The 22510-nt window shown below is 36.3% G+C and overlaps 1 protein-coding gene across 1 annotated transcript in view; it reads left to right on the top strand.

Moving 5' to 3' along the window:
• Positions 1 to 22510, top strand: part of CEP128 (centrosomal protein 128) — a 386614-nt gene that overhangs the window by 36612 nt on the left and 327492 nt on the right. The window contains exons 7-8 of the mRNA XM_023511493.1: positions 2639 to 2730; positions 7481 to 7553. Coding sequence (XP_023367261.1) covers positions 2639 to 2730; positions 7481 to 7553 — 165 coding nt within the window. The remainder of the gene's footprint in view (positions 1 to 2638; positions 2731 to 7480; positions 7554 to 22510) is intronic.

Below are 22510 nucleotides of genomic sequence, written 5' to 3'. Positions count from 1 at the left end.
TTGTGGTTCTGTAAGAATTTAAGTCTTGTCTATGTAGACTGTTTTCAATGTATGAATTTATACATTATTTTGAATTTTATTACATAGGATTGTATTTTGTAGAACATTTAAAAGTGAGTTGGGCGAGTTTCCTTGTTCAGGTGCTCATTCTACTCTAAGTCCTGCTAAGTCAGCTACTTTCCATTTTTCTAAGTTTGGTTTAGTATCAACAAGTTAATCCTTGTGTGATTAACTCATTGATTTTTCTACCATTAATATTTTTCTGGTTGTTGAACCATTGATGGTGCCATTTTATATTAAGAAATTCCTTATCTATTCACTAAAGATTTCTAAAGTATTGGTTCTATGGATATATATTTTTTTTGCTTCTTTAATGTTTTCTGCCAAGCTGAAATTTTTTTGTTTGTTATCTTGGGTAGCTAAATTAATTAGAAAAGAGGTAGGGGATTTCTGACTTTGACCTTTTTTCTTTTGGTAGTTCTGGGATTGGGTGTTCAAAGCTTGGTCAGTATACTTACTATAGCTGTCACCTGTTAGAACATAAGATAAAATGATAACAAACCAAATACATTAGAAAACACCTGTGGAAACTTTTTCTTGAGTATGTTATTTTTGATAGATAAAACTTGCTAGGATGCATTGTATGATGAAATCTAGAGCAGAGAACAGTATCCTAACATTACTCATATACTCTTTCATTCTGTTAGTGCCTCTGTCATTGGGATAGTGCTTATGCTTGGAAACAATGAAGAACAAAAACCTTGCCTTATCATTGAATTTATAATCTAGAGGATGAGCTAGATGTTAATCAAATACATAAATATACCCGTAATTATGACCTTGATATGCTTGCTATAATGGAAAGAATCATAAGGCTATAGGAATGTGTAGAAGAGGGAGCTGTCCCAGTTAAGGAAGTCTTCTTGAAGAAAGGTTGTTTGAGCTGAGGTCTGAGTAAGATCTCAGAAGAAAGCCTGTTTAAGTAAGAGGTATTCCAATTAGAACAAAAAGCTTGGCAAAAGGGACAATAGCACCTATGAACAATTTAAAGAAGGCCACGTGTCTAAGTGTAAAGCACTGAGATCATGCAGATCCTCGTAAGGGGCTGACAAAATTATTTTGAGATGCTCACGCAGGCTGAATCATAGAAAATGGAGTCACTGTGAGCATGCCAATTTGGAGCACATGCTGTGTTCTGGGCGGGAGTCATTGGTCACTTGGACTGGGAAAAATAGAATTGGAGACAATGGGATAGAATGAAAAACTATTCAGTGGATAAAATTGAAAGGTCTTGAATAGATAGCCATGTGGGGAAGGTAGAAAAGAATGAAAAAGGGGTAACAAGGATGAATCCTAGGGTTCTGGGTTGCACACTTGGGAAATGTTGGCAGGAAATCCTAAGTGAATGGCCTGTTCATTTATCATACTACTCCACTCTTTTCTTTTTATTGTGCTTCCTTTTTGTTAAGTTCTATTTTCTTAAGGCAACCCTTAGCTCTACTTGACTGTATTTTCTTAATGCTCTTGGTACAGAATTGTGGTTTGTTTACATATCTGTCTCCTTTTCCAGATGGGAGCCACTTGTTTCCTGGTAGCTGGCACTAATTAGTTGCTCAGTGTGCATTTGTTGAACCAATTTGTTGCAAGTCTATATGATTTATACATTTTTATTATAAATTATAGCATACAAATACATAGGTATCATATATACTTACAATTACAGGTATAATAATGTGAGAGAGTAAACATGATGGAGTTCCCACTTAGGCAAAGAAATAGAGAATGGTCACATCTCCAGGCCTCTTTATGCACTTTCTTTCCCCAAAGGGTATCCATTGTGCTAACTTTTTTATTTGTCATTGTTTTGCTTTTTAAAAATATATATTTACTGCTTATATCTTGTCCAGTGTTGCCTGCCTTCAAACTTCATATAAAAGGAATCCTACTGTAATCTTTTGTGATTTGCGTATTTAATGTCATGTTTTTGACATTCAGCCTCAGTAATGTGTGGGTAGCTTTGATCATTTCATTTTCAATGCTCATGAGATCCTGCTGGAGGACTATGCTGAAGTTTGTTTATTTCCTCCTCCTCTTGGTGTCCTTTTGTTTTTTCCCTGTGTTCTCATTATGAATGATGCTGTTCCCTGCTTTCTCGTACTTGGTTCTTGATGTACATGGGCAAGTATCTATAGCAGGGGTTGGAAAACTAAGGTGTATAGACTGGTAGAATAAAGTTTTATGGCAACTCAGCCATGCTTATTTGTTTATAGCCACTTTTATACTACAGTGTTAGATTTGAATAATTGTGACAGAGACGACACAGCTTGTAAGCCTGAAATATTGGCTGTTGTGCTCTTTATAGAAAAAACTTGTAGACTTGTCTAGCGTATGTACAAAGAGTGGAATTGCTGTACTCTAGAGAATGTGATGGTTAATTTTATATATAGCTTTTAAAAATTGCATCTCTTTGAAAAAGAAGGTTTCTTGCAGAATAGGCATTTGTTTTATTTTTTCTTAATAAGATTATAGAATTTGGTCATTATTGTAAGGGAGCAAAATCTTATTTGTAACTTTAGTAAATCTTCCGGGAAGAATTCAGTAGCATCCTAAGTGGATAACTGTGTTTTTCCTTTACTAGTTTCATGCTTTTCATTGGTCCCTTCGAGACCTCAGTAGTGAACAAGTTCGCCTTGGAGATGATTTCAACAGGGAACTTTCCAGAAGAAGCCGGTAAAAGCAGAATATGGTTTTCGTGGGGGGGGTGTGTGTGTGCATAAATTACTAGGAGAATAAATTAGCTTCTGTAATCATTTTGTTTCCTTAGATTTAAAAACAGAGTTGTGTTTTTATTAGTATCTTAAAATTTATTAATAGAACACTTCAGAGCCCTTTAAATTTAAAGTGAATGACTCAGTGTTAAAAATAATTAATTTATATTTCTAAAAATATTTAACTCCGTAGAATGGAATGCTAACATTATGGAGAGATACATTATAGAAGCTTAGCAAAGAAGTAGCTTTAAAAATACATTAGATATATATGAGCAGTGTTATTTCTTATGTGCTATACAAATAATTGAAGGCTAATCAGCAGTATAACTATAAATAGTAATGCTAAGGCTGGGTGCAATGGCTCACGCCTGTAATCCTAGCGCTCTGGGAGGCTGAGGTGGGTGGATTGCCTGAACTCACAGGTTTGAGACCAGCCTGAGCCAGAGTGAGACCTCATCTCTAAAAATAGCTGGGCATTGTGGTGGGCACCTATAGTCCCAGCTACTTGGGAGGCTGAGGCAAGACAATCGCTTGGGTCCAAGAGTTAAAGGTGGCTGTGAAGTATGATGCCAGGGCACTCTACTGAGGGTAACAAAGTGAGACTCTGTCTCAAAAAAAAAAAAAAAGTTATAATGCTGCCAATCTCTTTCAGACAAAAAACAAAAAAGTACATTGGAGAGAGGGAGAGTCAGAGACTGATCCTTGCAATTGCAGAAAAAAAATAATGTGAAATTTGTTAACGGACGTGAGCCATTGTAAAAGCTGATACTTTAGCTGTTAGCTGAAATCTTTAAAAGTCAGTGTTAAGATCTGCCCAGTTTATCAATTTCATCAATTCTGGAATGGTCCCCAAAACTATCAGTTCATTTAAAACTTTTTCACTGTTTCTTTGTTTTTATAATAGGCAGTGGTAGGTGACTATATTTTTCTAAAAAAGAAAAATAGATTTTTATGTCTTCTTAAGAGTTATAATCTATGTACAGCCAAGCTTAAGGAAGAAGAAAGCTAAATTAACATTTGTTTACCACATTCCAGCCATTCCAGCTACCTAAACCACACTATCCATACACCAATTCTGTGTTGCTGCAATGAAAAGAGTCAAAACTATAAATATTAAATATTAAATATTAATAAATAAATAAATAAATATTAAATATTAAATATTAAATCCCTGGATATCAAGTATAGTTTGCTTAAATTACTTGCTTTCACAAAAGGAAGGCAAAAGATTCAGTAACAAGAATAAAAGACTCTGCTACTATTATTTCTAGTACTTATTAGCTAATAATTAAGTACTTAATTCTTTTTCTTTTTTCTTTTTTTTTTTTGAGACAGAATTTCACTATATCACCCTCGGTAGAGTGACATGGCATCACAGCTGACAGAAACCTCAAACTCTTAGACTCAAGCGATTCTCTTGCCTCAGCTTCCCAAGTAGCTGGGACTATAGGCACTCACCACAATGTCCGGCTATTTTTTTGTTGTAGTTGTCATTGTTGTTTAGCAGGCCCAGGCAGGATTCGAACCCGCCAGCCCCCGTGTGTGTGTGGCTGGCGCCCTAAGCACTGAGCTATAGGTGCTGAGCCTAAGTACTTATTTCGTGCTAGGCAAATTTAAGGTTAATTCTTGCAACAACCCTATGAGCTAGTCATTATTCTCAGTTTTTTTGGGTGAAGAAATGGGCACAGAAAGATGAAATAACTCAGTTTGCCAGAGATCAAACAGCGAGGCTGTAGTGGCATCAGAATCAAATCTAGGCTATAAGTCCTCAAAGTCTCTGCTCTTTACCACTTACAGTACACTGTGGTTCAAAATCATTTTCACATGTAGTGGTTATGAATAAAGAGTTTAAATTCCTGAATTGTGAATAATATTATTGAGCTATACTTTTAATCTTTTAAATGTTAAGGCTAAGTTAATTTAATACTTAGATTTTTTTTTTTGACAAGTTGATAAAACCAATAAAATGGCATTAACATTTTAATATGTGAGTTCTCAGGAATGGTTTTATTATGTAGCTTTTATACATTACAAGGGAAGGTATAAATGAAGCATTAAGAACATGAGTTTCAGGAGATAGTTGTTCTGTTAGAAGATTCATGAGAAATTATAGGAATGATTTAGTTGATTTCTTTTTAATGGTTGTTTGAATGTGCACCGTTGGACTGGGACCCTTCTGATCTACAGGCTGGTACCATCTGGTGTTAGTCTTTGTGACCCAGAGGGATTTGTGAGGCAGAGAAACTTTATTTAATTCAAAAGAAGAGTCAAGTTTCTTGTGAAATGAGGTGGCTTAACTTCGTGGGTAAAATTTAGGATCCAGTTCTGCTTTACTTGTATTGCAGATTCTTAACTCATGCTTATTAAAATACAGGGTAGGAAGTTAAAAGGTTTAACTTTCCATTTGATTTCTGAAGACTGGGTTCATTTAATTAATGATTTTTTACATTTATTGTAAAAAGTGCATTGAATAATAAAAATATACTGGAAATCGAGCTTTTAGAAAGTATTAAAAAGTTTACTTCAAAACTACTACATCTTACTTTGGATGCCATGTGAAGAACAGATTTAAGGAGGGCAAGTTGGAAGTCTATTGCATGAGAATATAAGAGTTGATGATGGTGTGACTAGAATTATGGCAACAGAGAGACGGACAGAGGTGTGTTTCAGAATTATTTTGGAAATGAAGGAGAGAGGATTTGGTAATGGATTGGATATAGAAGATGAGGGAGAATAAACCAAGGACAACTCCAAGATTTTTGATTTAAGTAACTGGGTAGATGGTAATTCCTCTTCCAGAGATATGGAAGACTGGTAGATATGGTAAGTGAAGGGTAGAAATTAAGAGTTTAGCAGGGATATTTTAGGTTTGAGATGCCTATGAGATATCCAAATAGAAATGTAAATATGCTAGATATTTACTCTAAAGCTCAAAGAAGTCTATGTTGGAGCTGTAAATTTCATAGTGGTCAAGCATTTAAAGTGGCATTTGGAACTATGAGAATGAGGAAAATTATAGGGAGATCATTGAGGACCACGCTGAGTGCCAAAGAATTTAATATTTAGGAGTCTTATATCTGAGAATGAGCTGGCTTAAGAAGGAACAGCTAATGAATGTGGTCGATTCAGAAGAGCATGGTGTAGAGGACACCAAGAGACAGACAACCTCTAAGCAAGATGATTTACAGCTGAGGGGTGGACTCTCGGGTGACTTGTCCACAGGAGCTCCTTATGGAGAAAGAGCCTATGCCCTCAGCACATAGTCATTGTTAATTCCCCTCACCTGTATCATTCTGTTTCAATAAAAGGCTGGTGTGGAGGTTGCTCGGGGCTACTGGGAAAGTAAGGGCTAGGCCGCCTTCCAGGAGCTTGTACTTCTAATCCGCCTCTCGCCTAGTTCCTTCCTGTGCTAACCAAGACCAGGGCCATAGGAGCCCGATGGGTCGCGACAGCATGGGATCATAAAAAGCCAAGAAAGAGGTAAAAATAGAGACATTTCCAGAGATTCAGAGTCCTAGAAAATTACCTTTTTCAGGTAACCTCTTAAGGACATCTAAGTATTAATAAAATAAGATTGTAACCAACAAGAGAAAGATACATATTTTAAGAAATAGTGAACTACTCTAGGAATTGAGTGACAGTGACTCCAGAATGGCAGCCATGTAGCAGGCCCAGGAAGCATTCACTCTAAACTAATGCCGGAAAGTAAATTGTTTGTGAAGAATGTAGTCTAAAAGAATGGAGTAACTTTTAGTTTATAGACGATTTAGAAAGAAGTGGGAGGAAAATAGAAGGCCAAAAGACAACCTGAAAGCCTAGAAAAACCACCGTTGTGGAAATGTTGTGATCCAAATGCGAAGCTGGTTAGAATCTAAGCATGATAGAGCGTGAGCAAAAAACAGCAATTTGACTATGATGGAATAATTTGTGAGATGTATAAATATGTATACCATGTAAAATTATGTGGGTGACCCTAGAAGAACTAAAAACAATAAATTAATTGGGGAGTAGCTCAGTATTTCAAAGGAGGAGTCAATAAAAACATGTTTGTAGCCGAAGATTATGAAAGTATCCAGCAAACAAATTATGAATATCCATGTTGCTAGAGGCAAGTGGAGCTAGAGGTCAGAACATGTGAGACAGAAAGGCTTTTACTTTTCTTTGTTGTTTAATTCTTTCTGTGCTATTTGTTTATCATGTATATTATTAATTTGATGGGGCAAAAGGTAATAGGAGATAAATTAGTGAGGCTAGAAATTATTCAGCACACTGATATAATTCAATTACAAATTGCTAGAAGAGAAGGTGTGAGATCAAGACTTTTGTTCTCTCTCCTTCCCTCTTTTACTTTCTTCTTCATGATAAATCGAGATATGTTTGATAAAATATGCATGTTTATTGATTGAGGATGACATTAATACAGTATAGCCACAGTTTTCAAAGTTTGGTCCCTGGACTGCCAGCATCACCCGAAATTTCAGGAATTTGTGAAATGCACATCTGTGGGCCTTATCGCAAGATTTGCTGGTTCAAAAATGTGGGGGGTAGAGTCCAGCAGTCTGTGTTTTAACAAGCCCTGCAGATGTTTCACATGTACAGTAACGTTTGAGAACCACTGTGTTAGAGTATTATGGGATAACATGGTTATGTTGTAAATTTTACTAATTCTATATATTTTCTCAAATATTCAACTTAAAATCTTTGTGTAGGTCGGATGCTGAAACAAAAAAGGCTTTGGAAGAATTGACTGAAAAACTTAATGAAGTACAGAAACAAGAAGCGGTGAGAAATGTTCATTTATGAGAAGTTTTATATCAGTGGCACCTGTAGCTCAGTGAGTAGGGCGCTGGCCACATATACCCAGGTTGGCGCGTTCGAACCCAGTCTGGGCCAACTAAAACACCAATGACAACTGTACCAAAAAAAAAAAACATATATATATATATGTGTATATATATCTATATAGCCAGGCGTTGTGGTGGGTGCCTGTACTTGGAAGGCTGAGGCAAGAGAATCGCTTAAGCCCAAGAGTTTGAGGTTGCTATGAGCTGTGACGCAATGGCACTCTACGCAGGGCGACAGCTTGAGACTCTGTCTCAAAAAAAAAAAAAAGAAAAAGTTTCATATCATATGTGGGTAGTAGGATGGTGTCTGGGTGGGTTATAATCACAGTAAAGTTTAGTAGAGTTTAACCTTTTGGATGGTATATGCCATTTTGTCTAAAAATATGTGCTTATACTTCTTATATAAAATGTTCATGAACCTTAGGCATTTAATTTTGAAATATCACAGTGATACTATATTCGACATAGAGTTAACATTTGCTTTAATTTTTAGAGTTTTGTGGATATTTAAAAGATAATTTAAATTTTATTGTCTCAATGATTCTTCTATAGTATTTATTAAATGATATTTGAGGAATTTCGAATGCTTTTTTGTAGTGGCTGGGTAGAACTTTCCATTAGATATTTTCAGGTCATTTCCCATAGGTGTCTAATGACAGTCACTACACAGCCCTCCTTGCTCTCTGTTTTTGTTTGATATGGTGACAGTTGAAAATACACCTAATTCCCCAGTTCCGTTATCTCACATGGGTTGTTAACACTCATTTTTCAGGGATTTATTTTTATCAAATCACTATCCTTGGTGGAATTAATGTTAAAAATAAAGTACATATAGAGTCCATTTCTTAACTTCATTGGTTTTGTTTTTAAGGAGAAAAATGTCTATAGCAGTTCTCACCAAAGTGTTACAAATTTGTCAACTTCGGAAGCAATGTGTATTTATTCGTTTTCCATACAACTTTTTGTTTTGTTCAAGATAAGGAAAGTTAGCAGGATTTTTTCCTTAAGAAATTTTGTTCAAATTGAAAATTTCCTAGCAAAAATAGGTATTTTTTTGTAGTTGGTAATTGTGTTCACAATTCCTTACACAGATATGCTGAGTTTGTTTTGAAGTTTGAATTTATTGGCTGCATGTGCTAAGCGATAGGTATAGTCTATTTTTTTTAAGAGATTAATTCATTACTGCTCTTGCAGTGAAATTTGCCTGTTTCAAAAGTATGAATAAACATTGAGCTATATAAAAACATCTTTCTTCTGTGTTTTTGGTGCTAATTTATTTTTGAAGAGCCTTAGAAAGGTGAAGATATAATATCTGTCTTCTGTTGCAGTAGACAAAAATATCTTGGCAGTTAGTGTGTGGTGATACGGCATCTAATGTGTTGTGGGATACGTCTTCTTGTATATAAAGTTCTAGATTTTTTGCAGGCATACTAATAGCACCTTCAGGTTAAATTGTACCAGTCTAAAGTTTCTGAAACTTCTCAAAGTTCACAAGAGGTCTTTCTGAGATTAACAAATTGGTAGGCTTCTGTGTTAATTGCTGCAGTTTACATAGCAAGGAGTCTGTGCCATTGTGTAATTTGTATATTTTCTAAACAAGTGCTGAATGTGAATATTTAAGAATGTAGCTTTTACTAACTTGATATTCTGGTTCTTCTCATAATTGTTTAAAAAAATTGTTTTCGACATTCCTAAGATGCTAAATTCTCATAAATTCTAGACTGTAACCTGCCACTTGAAAGGGATAAAGCTTTGTCTTCTTTTTTTAATTCTTACATTTAATTTTTAAAATTTGGAGGTATAATGTACTTATGGAAAGTTTCATATATTGGAGTATAGCTCGATGAATTATCAGAAAGTGCAAATGATCTAGAAATAAAATATTACCTGTACCCAATAGGCCTCCTCCTGATCATTCCTCTTCCTGACCGCTAACTCCTCCCTGTCATTGTTTTGACTTTTAACCGTGTAGATTAATTTTCCCTGTTTTACATTTCCTGTATAAGTATGATCACGCAGGGTGTGCTGTGCCTCTGACTTGTTTTGCTAATCATTATGATTGTGATACTTATGGATGTGTGTCAGGGTCTTCCATTTTGTTCATTTTTCTTGGTCTTTAGTATTCCATTGTATAGATATCCTGCAGTATATTTTAACCTCCTGTGATAGATATTTGATTATTTCATGTTTTAGGCTTCATGAATCATATTGCTATGCCTAATTTTATTCAATATTTTAGTGTGCACGTACATGCATTTCTGATGGTATGTTACATGCACTGCGACTACAAGGTGACTGCAAATTTGATAGATTACAATAAATAGGTTTCCAAGGTAGTTGAACTAATTTACACTCTCAGTAACAGTATGAGAATTCCTGTTGTTTTTCATCTTTTCAACACTTGCTATTATCAGGCCTTTTCATAATAGCCATTGTAACAGGTGTTTGTGGTATCTCTTTATGATTTCTCTGTAGCATTTTATGATTACTGATGATAATAAACATCTTTTCATATGTTTATAGGCTATTGGATACTTTCTGAAATGCTAGTTTGCATCTTTTCTATTATGTTGCTTGTGTTTTAGTTATTTATAGGAACTCTTTATATATTTTCTGTATGAGCACTTTGTTAGTTATATGTATTTAAATATTTCTCCTATTTCACAGCTTGTATCTTTATCTTTTTCAAACTTGGCTGGGTGTGGTGGCTCACGCCTGTAATCCTACTACTCTGGGAAGTTGAGGAGGGTGGATTGCTTGAGCCCAGGAGTTCAAGACCAGCCTGAGCAAGAAGGAGATCCTATCTCTACTGAAAAATGAAAAGCTGGGGCAAGAGGATCACTTAAGCCCAAGGGTTTAAGGTTGCTATGAGCTATGACACCATGACATTCTACTGAGGGCCACAAAGTGAGACTCTGTCTCAAAAAAAAAAAAAAAAGACCAAAAAAACCCTCTCTTAATGGGTCTGCTGTTGAATTTTAATCTAGATCAATTTTCTATCTTCTATTTTGTGGTTAGTGCTTTTTATTAACATACTTAAGAAATTGTTCCGTATCCTTAGGTAATTAAGATATTCTCTTATGCTGTCTTAAGCTTAGGGTTTTACCTTTCACATCAAGATCTAATGTCTAATATCTAGTATTTGTTTATGGTTTGAATTGGGGGAATACATTTTACATGGATATCCAGTTTGTTCCGTTTTGTTTATTAAAATGACCACCCTTTCCTGTCTTTGTCATAAATTAAACATTCACATGTGGAAGCATCTGTTTCTGGACTCTGAGTCCCTGCTTTATTTGTCTGTCCCAGTGCCAATGTCTTACTGTCTTGAGTACTGTGGCTTTATGATAAGCTGGGATGTGGGTAGAGTAAGTTCTTTCACTTTTTCTGCAAGCTTGTCTTGTGGATTCTTTGCTCTTTGTATATCTGTATATATTTTAAAATGAACATGTGAAATTATTAAGCTAGAATTTTGATTGAATTACATTGTTTTTATAGTCAATTTGGAGAGAATTAAAATCCTCACAATACTGAGTTTTCCAATTCAAAGTTGTATAACATATCTTAGCATATCACTACAATAATGTTTTACGGTTTTGTATCTAGGAGTCTTTTAAAAAAAAATTTAACATTAGTGAGGTATAACTGATAAGCAATAAATGGCCCCTATTTAAAGCATATGAGTTTGGACATAAATACCTATCTGGGAAACCATGATCACAATCCAGATAATGACATATCCATCATTCTCCAAATTTTTGTTCTTCCTTTGCCTACCATTCCCTTCCCTACCTAAACAACTCATGTTTAAATGTATTTATTCTCTTAATTTTTACAAATTTTATTTATTATATTGAAGCTATACAACATGATGTTCTGGAATACATATAGAAAGTAGAAAGGTTACAAAAGTGAAGCAAATTAATTCTAATCCAATTTTTCTGCCACCCACATACTCCCCAACTCCTACTTATTTTGGGAGGGTACGAGGTTGGTAGATTACTTGTAATTATACTACAGTTCTAAAAGAGAAAACCATAAATGTGAACTCACCTGGTGATTTTATTATCAATTTAAGGTTACATAAAGTAAATAAGGAGTTTTTGTTAATTTTTGTTTATACTTTTTTTGAGTGTGATACTTCTTGAAGCCGTCTCTAGGACACAGTCCAGGCTTCCTCTTGCATGTCTCACAGTAGAAAATGGTTTCTCTCTTTTCACCTTTCCCGTTTCTTCTGCAAACTGTGCAGTCCTTTCTGATGTTTTGTTTTGCATCATAAAATGCATCTTGCCATTTAGGCTTTCCTCAGTGTCAGAAGATAATGGTCTTCCCCTCTTTCTTGACATTTTGTTCCTCACATGTCCCCAAGCTGAGTGGTGAGCTTTCTCCTGTAAGAAAGGTATCTCTGTACTTTTTCTCCACTCTCCTCCTTATGAGTGAAGGATTGTAGTTGTTCGCACCTGCAACTTCCATCAACCAAAAGAACAGTTTTTCTACCATTTGTAGGACCTCCTTGGAAATTTGTAATATCCATAGTACTGATCAGCTCTGTCCACTGTTCCCATAAACTTGTGTCTTCTGAAATAACTATTGGTTTCTCAGAATGAAGAGGCTATTTCCTGCTGTAACCAGTGATCAGCTGGTTTGTCTGAGGGCCAAAGTACGTACTCAGCATTGTCACTAACCTCTTGTCGTAGCATGAGAAGCACAAAAGAAGTGTCAGACATCTTCTGACATTGGAGTGGAACAGGAAAACCATGTTAGATGAGGTCTGGCATAGTTTCAGAAAGGGCTAACATATCCCTCATCTCACATAGTTGCCACCTCTTCCCCCCTTTTTTTTGTGCCAACAGCAGCTAAAATCTACTCATTTAGCAAGAATCCCACAAACAGTACAACCTCCATAGTCGACTCCCTCCCTACATTTTCTACCTCCTATAAGTTGACCTAATTTTCATAGTCAGGACATGTACCACATGTATGTATCAGTATAGGAGGCCTAGTTCCTTATGTTGGCCACCTCTGTATGTTGACCAGTTTGTTATAGTCCCTTGGGGTATTAACTTACAGAGGTTCTGTTGTCCAGTATAATTGTATGATTATACAATTATAGTCCTCATGAACACTAGATCTCTGGTGTAGTTTCAGGGAGGTGCAGTATTCTGGCTATTCTGGAGGATGGGTGACATAACTCAGAAAAGGCTCTGAATTCCTGGGATGTGAAAGTGCTGCTCAGCTCTATAGATTATAGCTACTTGGATCCGAGGAGCCTGTGGCTTCCTGGGGATGTAGTGCCGTGTCAGCTGTGGTGCTGGAAGGTGCAACTGCTCCAGTACACTGGGGCATTGTAGCTTCTGGGGCCTGGGGTGCTGCCTTACCTGTGGTATAGTATGAAGGGACACTTGCCTGGTACACAAGAGGACTGATGTCCCTCTGGTTAGGGTGCTATCTCAGTTATGGCACCAGGGGTGTGACAGCAGGGGTGTGCAGGAAGCCTGAGGTCCCCAGAGGGCAGGGTACTGTGTCTGCTCTGGGGCTGAGGGTGTGAATGCTCCAGTGTATAAGAGGCATGAGATACCTGGGGGTTGGGGTGCCCCCTTGGTTGTGCCTCTAGAGGTGAAGCTGCTCTAGTAATTGAAAGATAAGGGTCCCCGAGGGTGGGGCATCGCTTCAACTTGGTCCTAAGGGTAGGATGCCCCAACATCTGGGGTGAGGAGGGGGTGTGTGCAGTGGCTCTGTGGGAGCTGATCCCAGCTGGGGGATGGCATGGTGAAGTCAAGGTGTTTCCTTCCCTCCTCTATGTGGCCATCCTGATTATTGTGCGCTTCAGGATTTCTGCAGCTGCTTTGCTGTTTTTTTTTGTTGCTCTCCTTAAATTATTTTGGTTGAAATATAGTTGTTTATTTTTTGTTCTGTGTTTTTTTGTGGGGCAGGAGATTGCTAGATGCTTTTAGTCGGCCTTTTTGCTGACATCCCTCCCTGGAGTTTTATATCTTTCATAAATTTTTTTTTCCCTGAAGTTGATATCTTTCATGTGACCTTATAGGATATTACTTAATATTTATATTATTTAATATTTTTCAAAAAGTTCAGTATAGGAATCTTTGTCTATAAATTCAGAATTTATTACATTTAATGTAAGTGTTGATTTTATTTATGTAAATCTATTATTTACTGCTTGCTTTCTACTCTTCCCACTTATATTTTCTTTCTTAGTTTTTCTTGTCCTTTCATTTTATTAGTTTCCATTTTTCTGCATTCCACGTCTATTAGTTTGCTAATTGAACCTTGCTTTTTTATTCCTTTAATGATCAACCCAGGGATTAAATTATATGTCTGTGAGTTAAGATATTTAGCTACTTGTACAGTAAGTGCAAAGATCTTAGAACACCTTTACCCCATTAACCTTACTTTCCACCTCTATTCCATTATTGTCATGTGTTCTGATTCTGTATTTTATTAAGCCACAGAAGGTATCACTGTGATTATTCTATACAATAATTATTTCCATTTAATTGTACATTTACTGTTCTTTGTTTTTGTTCTATTCTACATCTTTCAGACTCCACATCTGTCTTAAGAATACATTTAAAATTTTCTTTAGAGTTAGTGCACATATGTTTGGAAGTATCCCATTTAGACTTTCCTGTAGAGTGAGTCTTGTAGTGATTGATATTTTTGTATGTTTCTGCAAATGTCTTTTTAAAAATTTCAGATTTACATAAGGGTATATGTGATTAGGTTACATTTTTTTAACGTTAAGAAAAATTCAAGGCTCGGCGCCTGTGGCTCAAGCGGCTAAGGCGCCAGCCACATACACCTAAGGTGGCGGGTTCGAATCCCCAGCCCGGACCCGCCAAACAACAATGACGGCTGCAACCAAAAAAAAAAAAAAAATGGCCAGGCATTGTGGCGGGCGCTTGTAGTCCCAGCTACTTGGGAGGCTGAGGCAGGAGACTTGCTTGAGCCCAGGAGTTGGAGGTTGCTGTGAGCTGTAATGCCACGGCACTCTACCCAGGGGATTAGCTTGAGGCTCCGTCTCAAAAAAAAAAAAAAAAAAAGAAAAATTCAAGTTGTTTGACTCCTTAACCCAGGAGGTTATGCCATGTACACCATGTACCCCTATGTTGTTAGGTGGGAGCTTATTGAACCCCTCTGCCCTTTTTAGATTTAGTTGTTTCTTTCCTCTTGTGTGGGCCTGTAGTTGGTCATCTACTATTTTCAAATTAGTTTTGAGTATGTGGGATGATTATTTTTCCGTTCTTAAGATGCTTTACTAAGGAGAATGTTCTTCACCTCTATCCAGGTAAATATAAAGGATGTTAAGTCTGCATCTTTTTTTATGGCTGGGTAGTATTCCACATGTGTACATTCACCGCAGTTTGTTAATACATTCATGGGTTGATGGGCACTTAGGAAAATGTCTTTATTTCACTTTCTCTGCTTAAAGAAATTTCAATTGGATATAAGATTCTAGAAAGGCATTGTTTATTTATTTTTACTATTTTGTACTTTGAAAATATTACTTAATCACTTGGATTCCATGATTTTTTTTTTTTAAGAAGCTGTAAATCTCATGGTTTTTTTCTTTTTTTCTTTTTTTGAAGGTGATGCAAATTTTTTTCCTAGTTACTTTGAATTTTTCTTCTTAGTCTTTGGTATTCTATGGTTTTACTGTGATGAAGTTGATTGTTGTGGTTTGTTAATTTGTTGCTTGATGCTTACAGTGCCATTATTTCTTCAAAAATTGCTTTTGCCTTGTTCTCTGTCTTTTAAGACTTCACATTTCATGTAATATGGAACTTTTCATTTATCCCTTTTGTCTCTTATGCTCATGTCTTTCATTTTTCAATTCTTTGTTTTTTTTTTCTTTGAGACAGAGTCTCAGTCTGCCTCCTGGGTAATGTGCTGTGGTGTCATAGCTCACAGCAACCTCAAACTGTGGGGTTCAGGCAATTCTCTTGTCTCAGCCTGCGAAGTAGCTGGGACTACAGGTGCCCACACAAAGCCCAGCTAGTTCTTTCTATTTTTAGTATAGGCAGGGTCTCAATCCTGTGCAGGCTTGTCTTGAACTCCAGAGCTCAGGCAATCCATCCACCTCAGCCTCCTAAAGTGCTAGGATTACAGGTGTGAGCCACCGTGCCTGGACTGTTTCTTTTTCTTTCTTTCTTTCTTTCTTTTTTTTTTTTTTTTAGACAAAGTCATACTTTTTCACCCTCAGTAGAGAGCTCTGGCATCGTAGCTCATAGCAACCTCAAACTCTTGGGCTTGAGCAATCATCTTACCTCAGCCTCCTGAGAGTCTGGGACTATAGGCACCCCCACAGTGCCTGGCTAGTTTTAGAGATGGGGTCTTGCTCTTGCTCAGGGTACTCTTGAACTTGTTGGCCTTCCAGAATGTTAGGATTAGAAATGTGAGTCCCTGCACTGGACCTCTTTCTTATTCTTAATATTTTCTTCTGACTTTTTATTTACTAACTTAGCCTTTCCTCAAAGTTAAACCTAATAAATTTACTTACTGATTTCCCTTTTTAGTTATTGCATGTTTCACTTCTAGAATTTTTATTTGTTTTTATTTTGTAGCTCTTTGCCAAAGTCCTCAATTTGAGTCTTATAATTCCTCTTCTATTGGTCTATTATCTTTCTGTTGTCTATTATCTCTTATTTTTCTTGGATTTTTTTTTTTTTGAGACAGAGCCTCAAGCTGTCCCACTGGGTAGAGTGCTGTGGCATCACAGCTCACAGCAACCTCTAACTCCTGGCTCAAGTGTTCTCCTGCCTCTACCTTCCATGTAGCTGGGACTACAGGCGCCCGCCACAATGCCCGACTATTTTTTGGTTGCAGCCATCATTGTTGTTTGACGGGCCCAAGCAGGATTCAAACCTGCCAGCTCAGGTGTATGTGGCTGGCACCTTAGCTGCTTGAGCCACAGGCGCCGAGCCTTTTCTTGGATTGTGATCACTTTGTTTTTGCCTGATTATTTTTGATTGTCCAGTTTAGTGGTTCTCAACCTTCCTAATACCTCCTAATGCTGCAACCCTTTTAATACAGTTCCTCATGTTGTGGTGACCCCCAACCATAAAATTATTTTCATTGCTACTTCATAACTGTAATTTTGCTACTGTTATGAATTGTAATGTAAATATCTGATATACAGGATGTATTTTCATTGTTACAAAGGGGTCACGACCCACAGGTTGAGAACTGCTGGTCTAGTTATTCTTGTTTAATGACAGAAAATTTATTTCATTTTCTGCAAAGAAAACTTGAGTGGACAATTGATGGCCTAGGACGCTGTTATGTATGAAGATGAATACATTTGCTTTTTGTTGCAGACGAGAGCCTGTGGCAATCTTGGATTACCTTATTATTTGTTGAGAAATTTAAAAGTTTCTGGTTTCATGTATTTGTGGTTCCCCTTTACTGCTGGTGTATAGCCTTTCAGGATTTCAGTCAAAAGGCTGACAGGGTGTTGAGTTTGGGACCCTTTATTTGGAAGGCTCTCCGCTTCATTCCTTTCCCCATTTAACTTCCCAAATCTTTGCTCAGTTTCTCAGCGTCTTGGCTGCCTTCTCTGGAGTAAGCTGATACTTCCTTGGGGTTTATTTATTTATTTATTGTTTGCATCTTGTTCTGATGTTTTCTTATTGTTTTTCAAGTTTCCAATGTCTTAAAACACATTTTTATGGAATTATTTTTTGCAGCTTTTTTAGTTACTTTCATCTGAATTACGTAGCTTGTCATTTTTGGAAATGAAATTCCCTGAATCTTTTCATGTATATCAGATCCCATTGCTATGTTTGCTATTTTTAATGCACAAGATTTTGCCAAGCTTTTCAGCTGTTGCATCAGGTCTTTCACTTGCTGTGTAGATGTACAACTTGGAACATGTCTACAGGAGGATTTTGATTTAATCCCTGATATCCTTACTATTCTGCTGAAGTCCTGGTAGACATGAGTGGGCCGTGATCATATCCAATTATACTGTTGGGCTGTTGTTTGAAACTGTTGGGTAGTTGGGATGGTTTGAATTCAGGGTATAATAATACTAATTTGCATCATTCACTTTATATTTATTCCTTGTGTTTCTCCTTTCATCATGTGATAAGAGGCCCTATCACAAACACGGTTATCATCTCATTTGGATTTCTTTCACATGGCAAACAACACAAGTAAATATTGTCTTACATATATTATAGAATTTTTCCTGTGTGTTTAAAATGTAGCGATAATAATGTCCTAGGCCACCAATTGTCTACTCAAGTTTTCTTTGCAGAAAAACTTAGCGTTTGGCTGAATTCAGAGAAATTGAGAACTCTCTGATGTCGTCATTGCCGTGACTCAAGAATTATTCCCTGTCACATAAAGCTATAGTTGCACAACTGGATGTCACACCTCCCTGGTGCTGAGCTCATTAGTGTAATTGGTGTATACAGCTTTCTAGTTTCCTCAGTTGTCCAGTGTCCCCAGCTCATTAGGCCACAGTCTTTTACATTGTCTAAACCCGGAAAATTGTACTCACCTAATTGTGCACTCAGCTGAATTGTTCATGTGCCAGTCTCTCCTATCAAGTTGTGATGTTACAGCTTGTTTTGTGTTTTTTGTAATTTGCTATCAAACTAAGCTTGTCTCGTAACTGCATAGAGGTCATCTCCGACCTCATGTGGGTGTGCGTAGTCCTAGTTGAGAAATGATTGTCTCTTGCAAAACTTAAAAATAATATTGTCGAATTTTGTAAGATCTTTTGATGGCCATGTGATGTTTGCTTCCAGTTTTTACAAAGCTTAATATAGATTTCTGTGACTCACTTATTCCAATTGAAGTCAACATTTACATTTTATAACTGGTTGACATATTGTGTTGTATTTGTGAATTCATGATAGCCTTCTGCCAGAGAAAATGCAGTTTCATTATTTGAGTGTTAAGCTTCCCAGAGGCTGCAGCTGTTACCCCCCTTCATATTTAAATTTAAAATAAAATTACCAAAGTGATGCATGTTCACTGTGGAAAACTTTGTATATTTGTACAATATTTAAAAGTGAAAATAAATGATTGCCACTGTCTCCTACCAATTTCACTCTCTACTGGTAACCACTGTTAATCATGTTCATCGTGTTTTATTCTGAGGCTACAATTGTTTATCATGCATTTCTCCGTTACTAAAATATATCTTAAAAGTTTATGGAACATGTTTTTCTTTGAGAGACAAAAAGTATTAGTGACTGTCATACTTGTCAAAAATCTGATTTGTTAATACCTTGCGAACCATAGATTTGTTTGTTTATTTATTTCAAATTGCCCATTGAAAGGGAGTAGTTATGGAAAGTATATTTTCTTAACACTTTGGGTGGCGCCTGTAGTGCAGTATGTGGGGTGCCGGCCACATACACCAAGACTGGCAGGTTTGAACCTGGCCCAGGCCAGCTAAAACAACAATGACAACGGCAACAACAACAAAAAAATCGCCAGGCGTTGTGGCGGGCACCTGTAGCCCCAGCTACTTGGGAGGCTGAGGCAAGGGAATTGCTTAAGCCCAAGGCTTTGAGGTTGTTGTGAGCTGTGACGCCATGGCATTGTACCCAGGGCGACAGCTTGAGACTGTCTCAAAACAAAAACGAAAACAAAACACTTTATTGTGGTGCTAAACAATTGACACCACATAGAACTCATTATTATAGGAGAAATTTTAGTTCATTTGTTGCCTAGAGTGTGATATGAGTGCGTATTATGTTTAATTATTTATGGAGAAAAAAGCCAGTTTCATTTTAGTTTGCTACTGGAGGGTCAGTATTAAAAATAAAAATGTAAGTATGAATCTAGGTGTTTCTGGAAGCCTTTGTCATTAATAGGATTGTAAGAATTCTATCAACGCTGCATTTAGGATAACTTTATTATTGCATAGATTATAGCAGCGAGATATATAACTGATATTTATTTAAATGAATTTTAAACCATCAGGTATTGTTAAGGATCTAAGAAATCAACATCTTGAAAACTCAGAATACAGCCCATTAAACAGAATGCTTTTGCTTTACTTTAACCTCCTTTCATTAAATATTAACCTTAAAATCCATTCTAATTTTTATTCTTGGTACTTTGCTATTTTTATAACTATATATTGAGATTTAGGACTTTTTTGCTGACTTACTAAATTTAATTGGTAGGGGTTCTTGATAAATATGAATTTATTAGTATTAGGTGACATTATTTATATTTTCCTCTTAAGTCTCAGAAATAGAAAAATGAAACATTAAATCATTCTTTAGACTAGTTTTTATTATTGGAAATTATTCAGAAGTTATAAATATGGTATGTCTTTAGGTATCAGAGTCTGTAAACTTCTGTTAGGACTTGTTCTTACCTTGACCTTTCTTGTCTCAGGAAATAGCTTCAGATTTCTTCGAGGGTTGTAAAGTGGTCCCTCAGCAGTCACCTCACATCCATTTTTTCACAGCACACTTAAATCTATTAAAAAGTACTGTCCTTTTAATGTCTGAAATCTTGATGAATTCTGTTTACTTCTGATACATGTGTTTGAGCCACCATCACTTCTCAGTGAGTTTATTGCAGTGGCCCCCATCCTGGCCTTTTACCTGTGTTCTTCACAGTAGCCACGTTATTTTCAAAAATTGTTATCATATTGAATTATTCCCTTGCATTTAAAAGGGAACATACAAGTTTCTTCTGTTCCAAATTCTTTACCATAATCTGTAGTGCTTACCCAATCTGGCTTTCTCTGAATACCTTGTATTTGCCAAACTTATGTCCACATCAGTGTTTTTACACTGGTTTCTCTTATCTTTCCCCCAATTTTTTTTTTTTTTTTAATTGAATGGTAACTATGTACATTAATGCACTTCTGGGGTACAGTGTGGGGTTTTCACATGCAATCCAAAATACTTCCATCAAACTGGTCAACACAGCCTTCATGTCATTTTCTCAGTTATTGTTTTAAAACGTTCACATTTTACTCTTAGAAAGATTCACTTGTACCCCTATAAGATAAACCTCAGCAAGCAGAGTTTTTAAAGAGGAATTTTATGGAAAAATGTATTTATTTTAACATGAAAATTAAAATTTACCAAATGTCACTATGAATTGAGTACTTTACCTGCATGTCATTAACATTCATTAATCATACCCATTTTATGGAAGGAAAAATAAGTTCAGAGGTTACATATTATTCACATGTATGGCAAGAGGCTGAGAAGACTTTCAAATTCAAGATCTTTTGATTCCAATGCCTATCATTTTTCTAACACACAGTGAGGCCTCTCAAGCTAAGCTACAGGGAGATCTATATGCCTTTCCCCCAATTTTTGCATTGCTGACTCTCTTTTTTATTAATGTTTTGTCATTTTCAATGTTCATGTCTTTTGCCTCCTTGATTAAATTTATTTCTTAGGTTTTTCTTTTTCTTTTTGATGCTACAGTAAACGAGACTTTTAAAAATCTATTTTTGAATAGTTTGTTGTTACATATATACATGCTACTCGTTTTTGCATGGAGAACTTTTATTTCTACAATTTTACTGACTAACAGTTTTGTGGCGGAGGTCTTTAGGGTTTTCTTTATGTAAGATCATGTCATCTGCAAATAGGGACAAAGTTAACTTCTTCCTTTTTGATCTAGATGCCTTTTTATTCTTTTTCTTTCCAAATTGCTCTGTCTAGGACCTCCAGTCCTATATTGAATACAAGTGTCAAGGGTGGGCATCTCTTTCTTTTTCTTGATCTTTAGCATTTCTTCATTATAATGTTAGCTATTGTTTTGTCATAGACAGCCATGATTATGTTGAGGTATATTCCTTCTGTATCTAATTTTTTGAAAGTCTTTTTTTTTTTAATCATGAAAGGATGTTGAATTATGTCAAGTGCTTTATCTGTATCTGTTGAGGCAATCATATGATTTTTATTCTTTATTCCGTTATGTGGTGTTTCACTTTTATTGACTTTCATCTTTATATCCTGAGGATAAATTCCAAGTGATTATGGTGTAATGGGTCTTTTTTTAATGTGCCAGAGAAGCCAGTTTGTTAGTATTATGTGGAGGATTTTTACATCTGTGATCATTACGGATATTGGCTTGTAATTTTCTTTTTTAGTAGTTTCTTTGTTTGGCTTTGGTATCAGGGTAATGCTAACGTCCTAAAATGAGTTTGGAAGTGTTCACTCCTCTTTGACTTTCTGGCAGAAGGATTGGCCTTAATTCTTCTTTGAATGTTTTATAGATTTCGCCAGTGAAACCGTCAGATGCTGCTGAGCTTTTCTTTTTTGGGAGGTTTTTGATTACTGAGTTGATCACTTGACTCATATTGGTCTGTTTGGATTTTCTGTTTCTAGATATGAGATCATATCAAACAAGGGTAGTTTGGCTTCTGCCTTCCCAATTTGGATGCTCTTTGTTTCTTTTCTCTGATTGCTTTAGCTAGTACTTCCAGTACGATGTTGAATATTGGTTGTGAGAGTGGGCATCCTTGTCTTGTTCCAGATCTTAAGAGAAACGGTTTCAATTTCTCCCCATTCAGTATGGTACTAGCTGTGGGTCTGTTATATATAGCTTTTCTTCTGTTGAGGTAGGTTCCTCCTTTTCCCAGTTTTTTGAGAGTTTTTATCATGAACGGATGTTGAATTTTATTGCCTGCTTTCAGCATCAGTTGAAATGATCCTAAGAATGAATTTGGTGTTCACGTAGAAGGACGACTGCGGGATGTTTCTGTTCAGCCATCGTGTCTGCTACATGTATTCCATACTGTGTGCTTACAGTCTGTTTAGCTAGTTATTAAGAAATCATATGTTTACTGCTCCTAGGTGGGAGTACATAATCATGCAGGTCTTCACCTTGTTTTCTTTCTGAGTGGGCTGAGGAGAAGGGGTTGGTCTAGCTGTCTCGGGG

This window comes from Otolemur garnettii, unplaced genomic scaffold (genome assembly GCF_000181295.1).
Source record: "Otolemur garnettii isolate 467f Iridium unplaced genomic scaffold, OtoGar3 scaffold00020, whole genome shotgun sequence".
Taxonomy (NCBI): Eukaryota; Metazoa; Chordata; class Mammalia; order Primates; family Galagidae; genus Otolemur; species Otolemur garnettii.
This window is presented reverse-complemented; position numbering and strand designations above follow the sequence as displayed.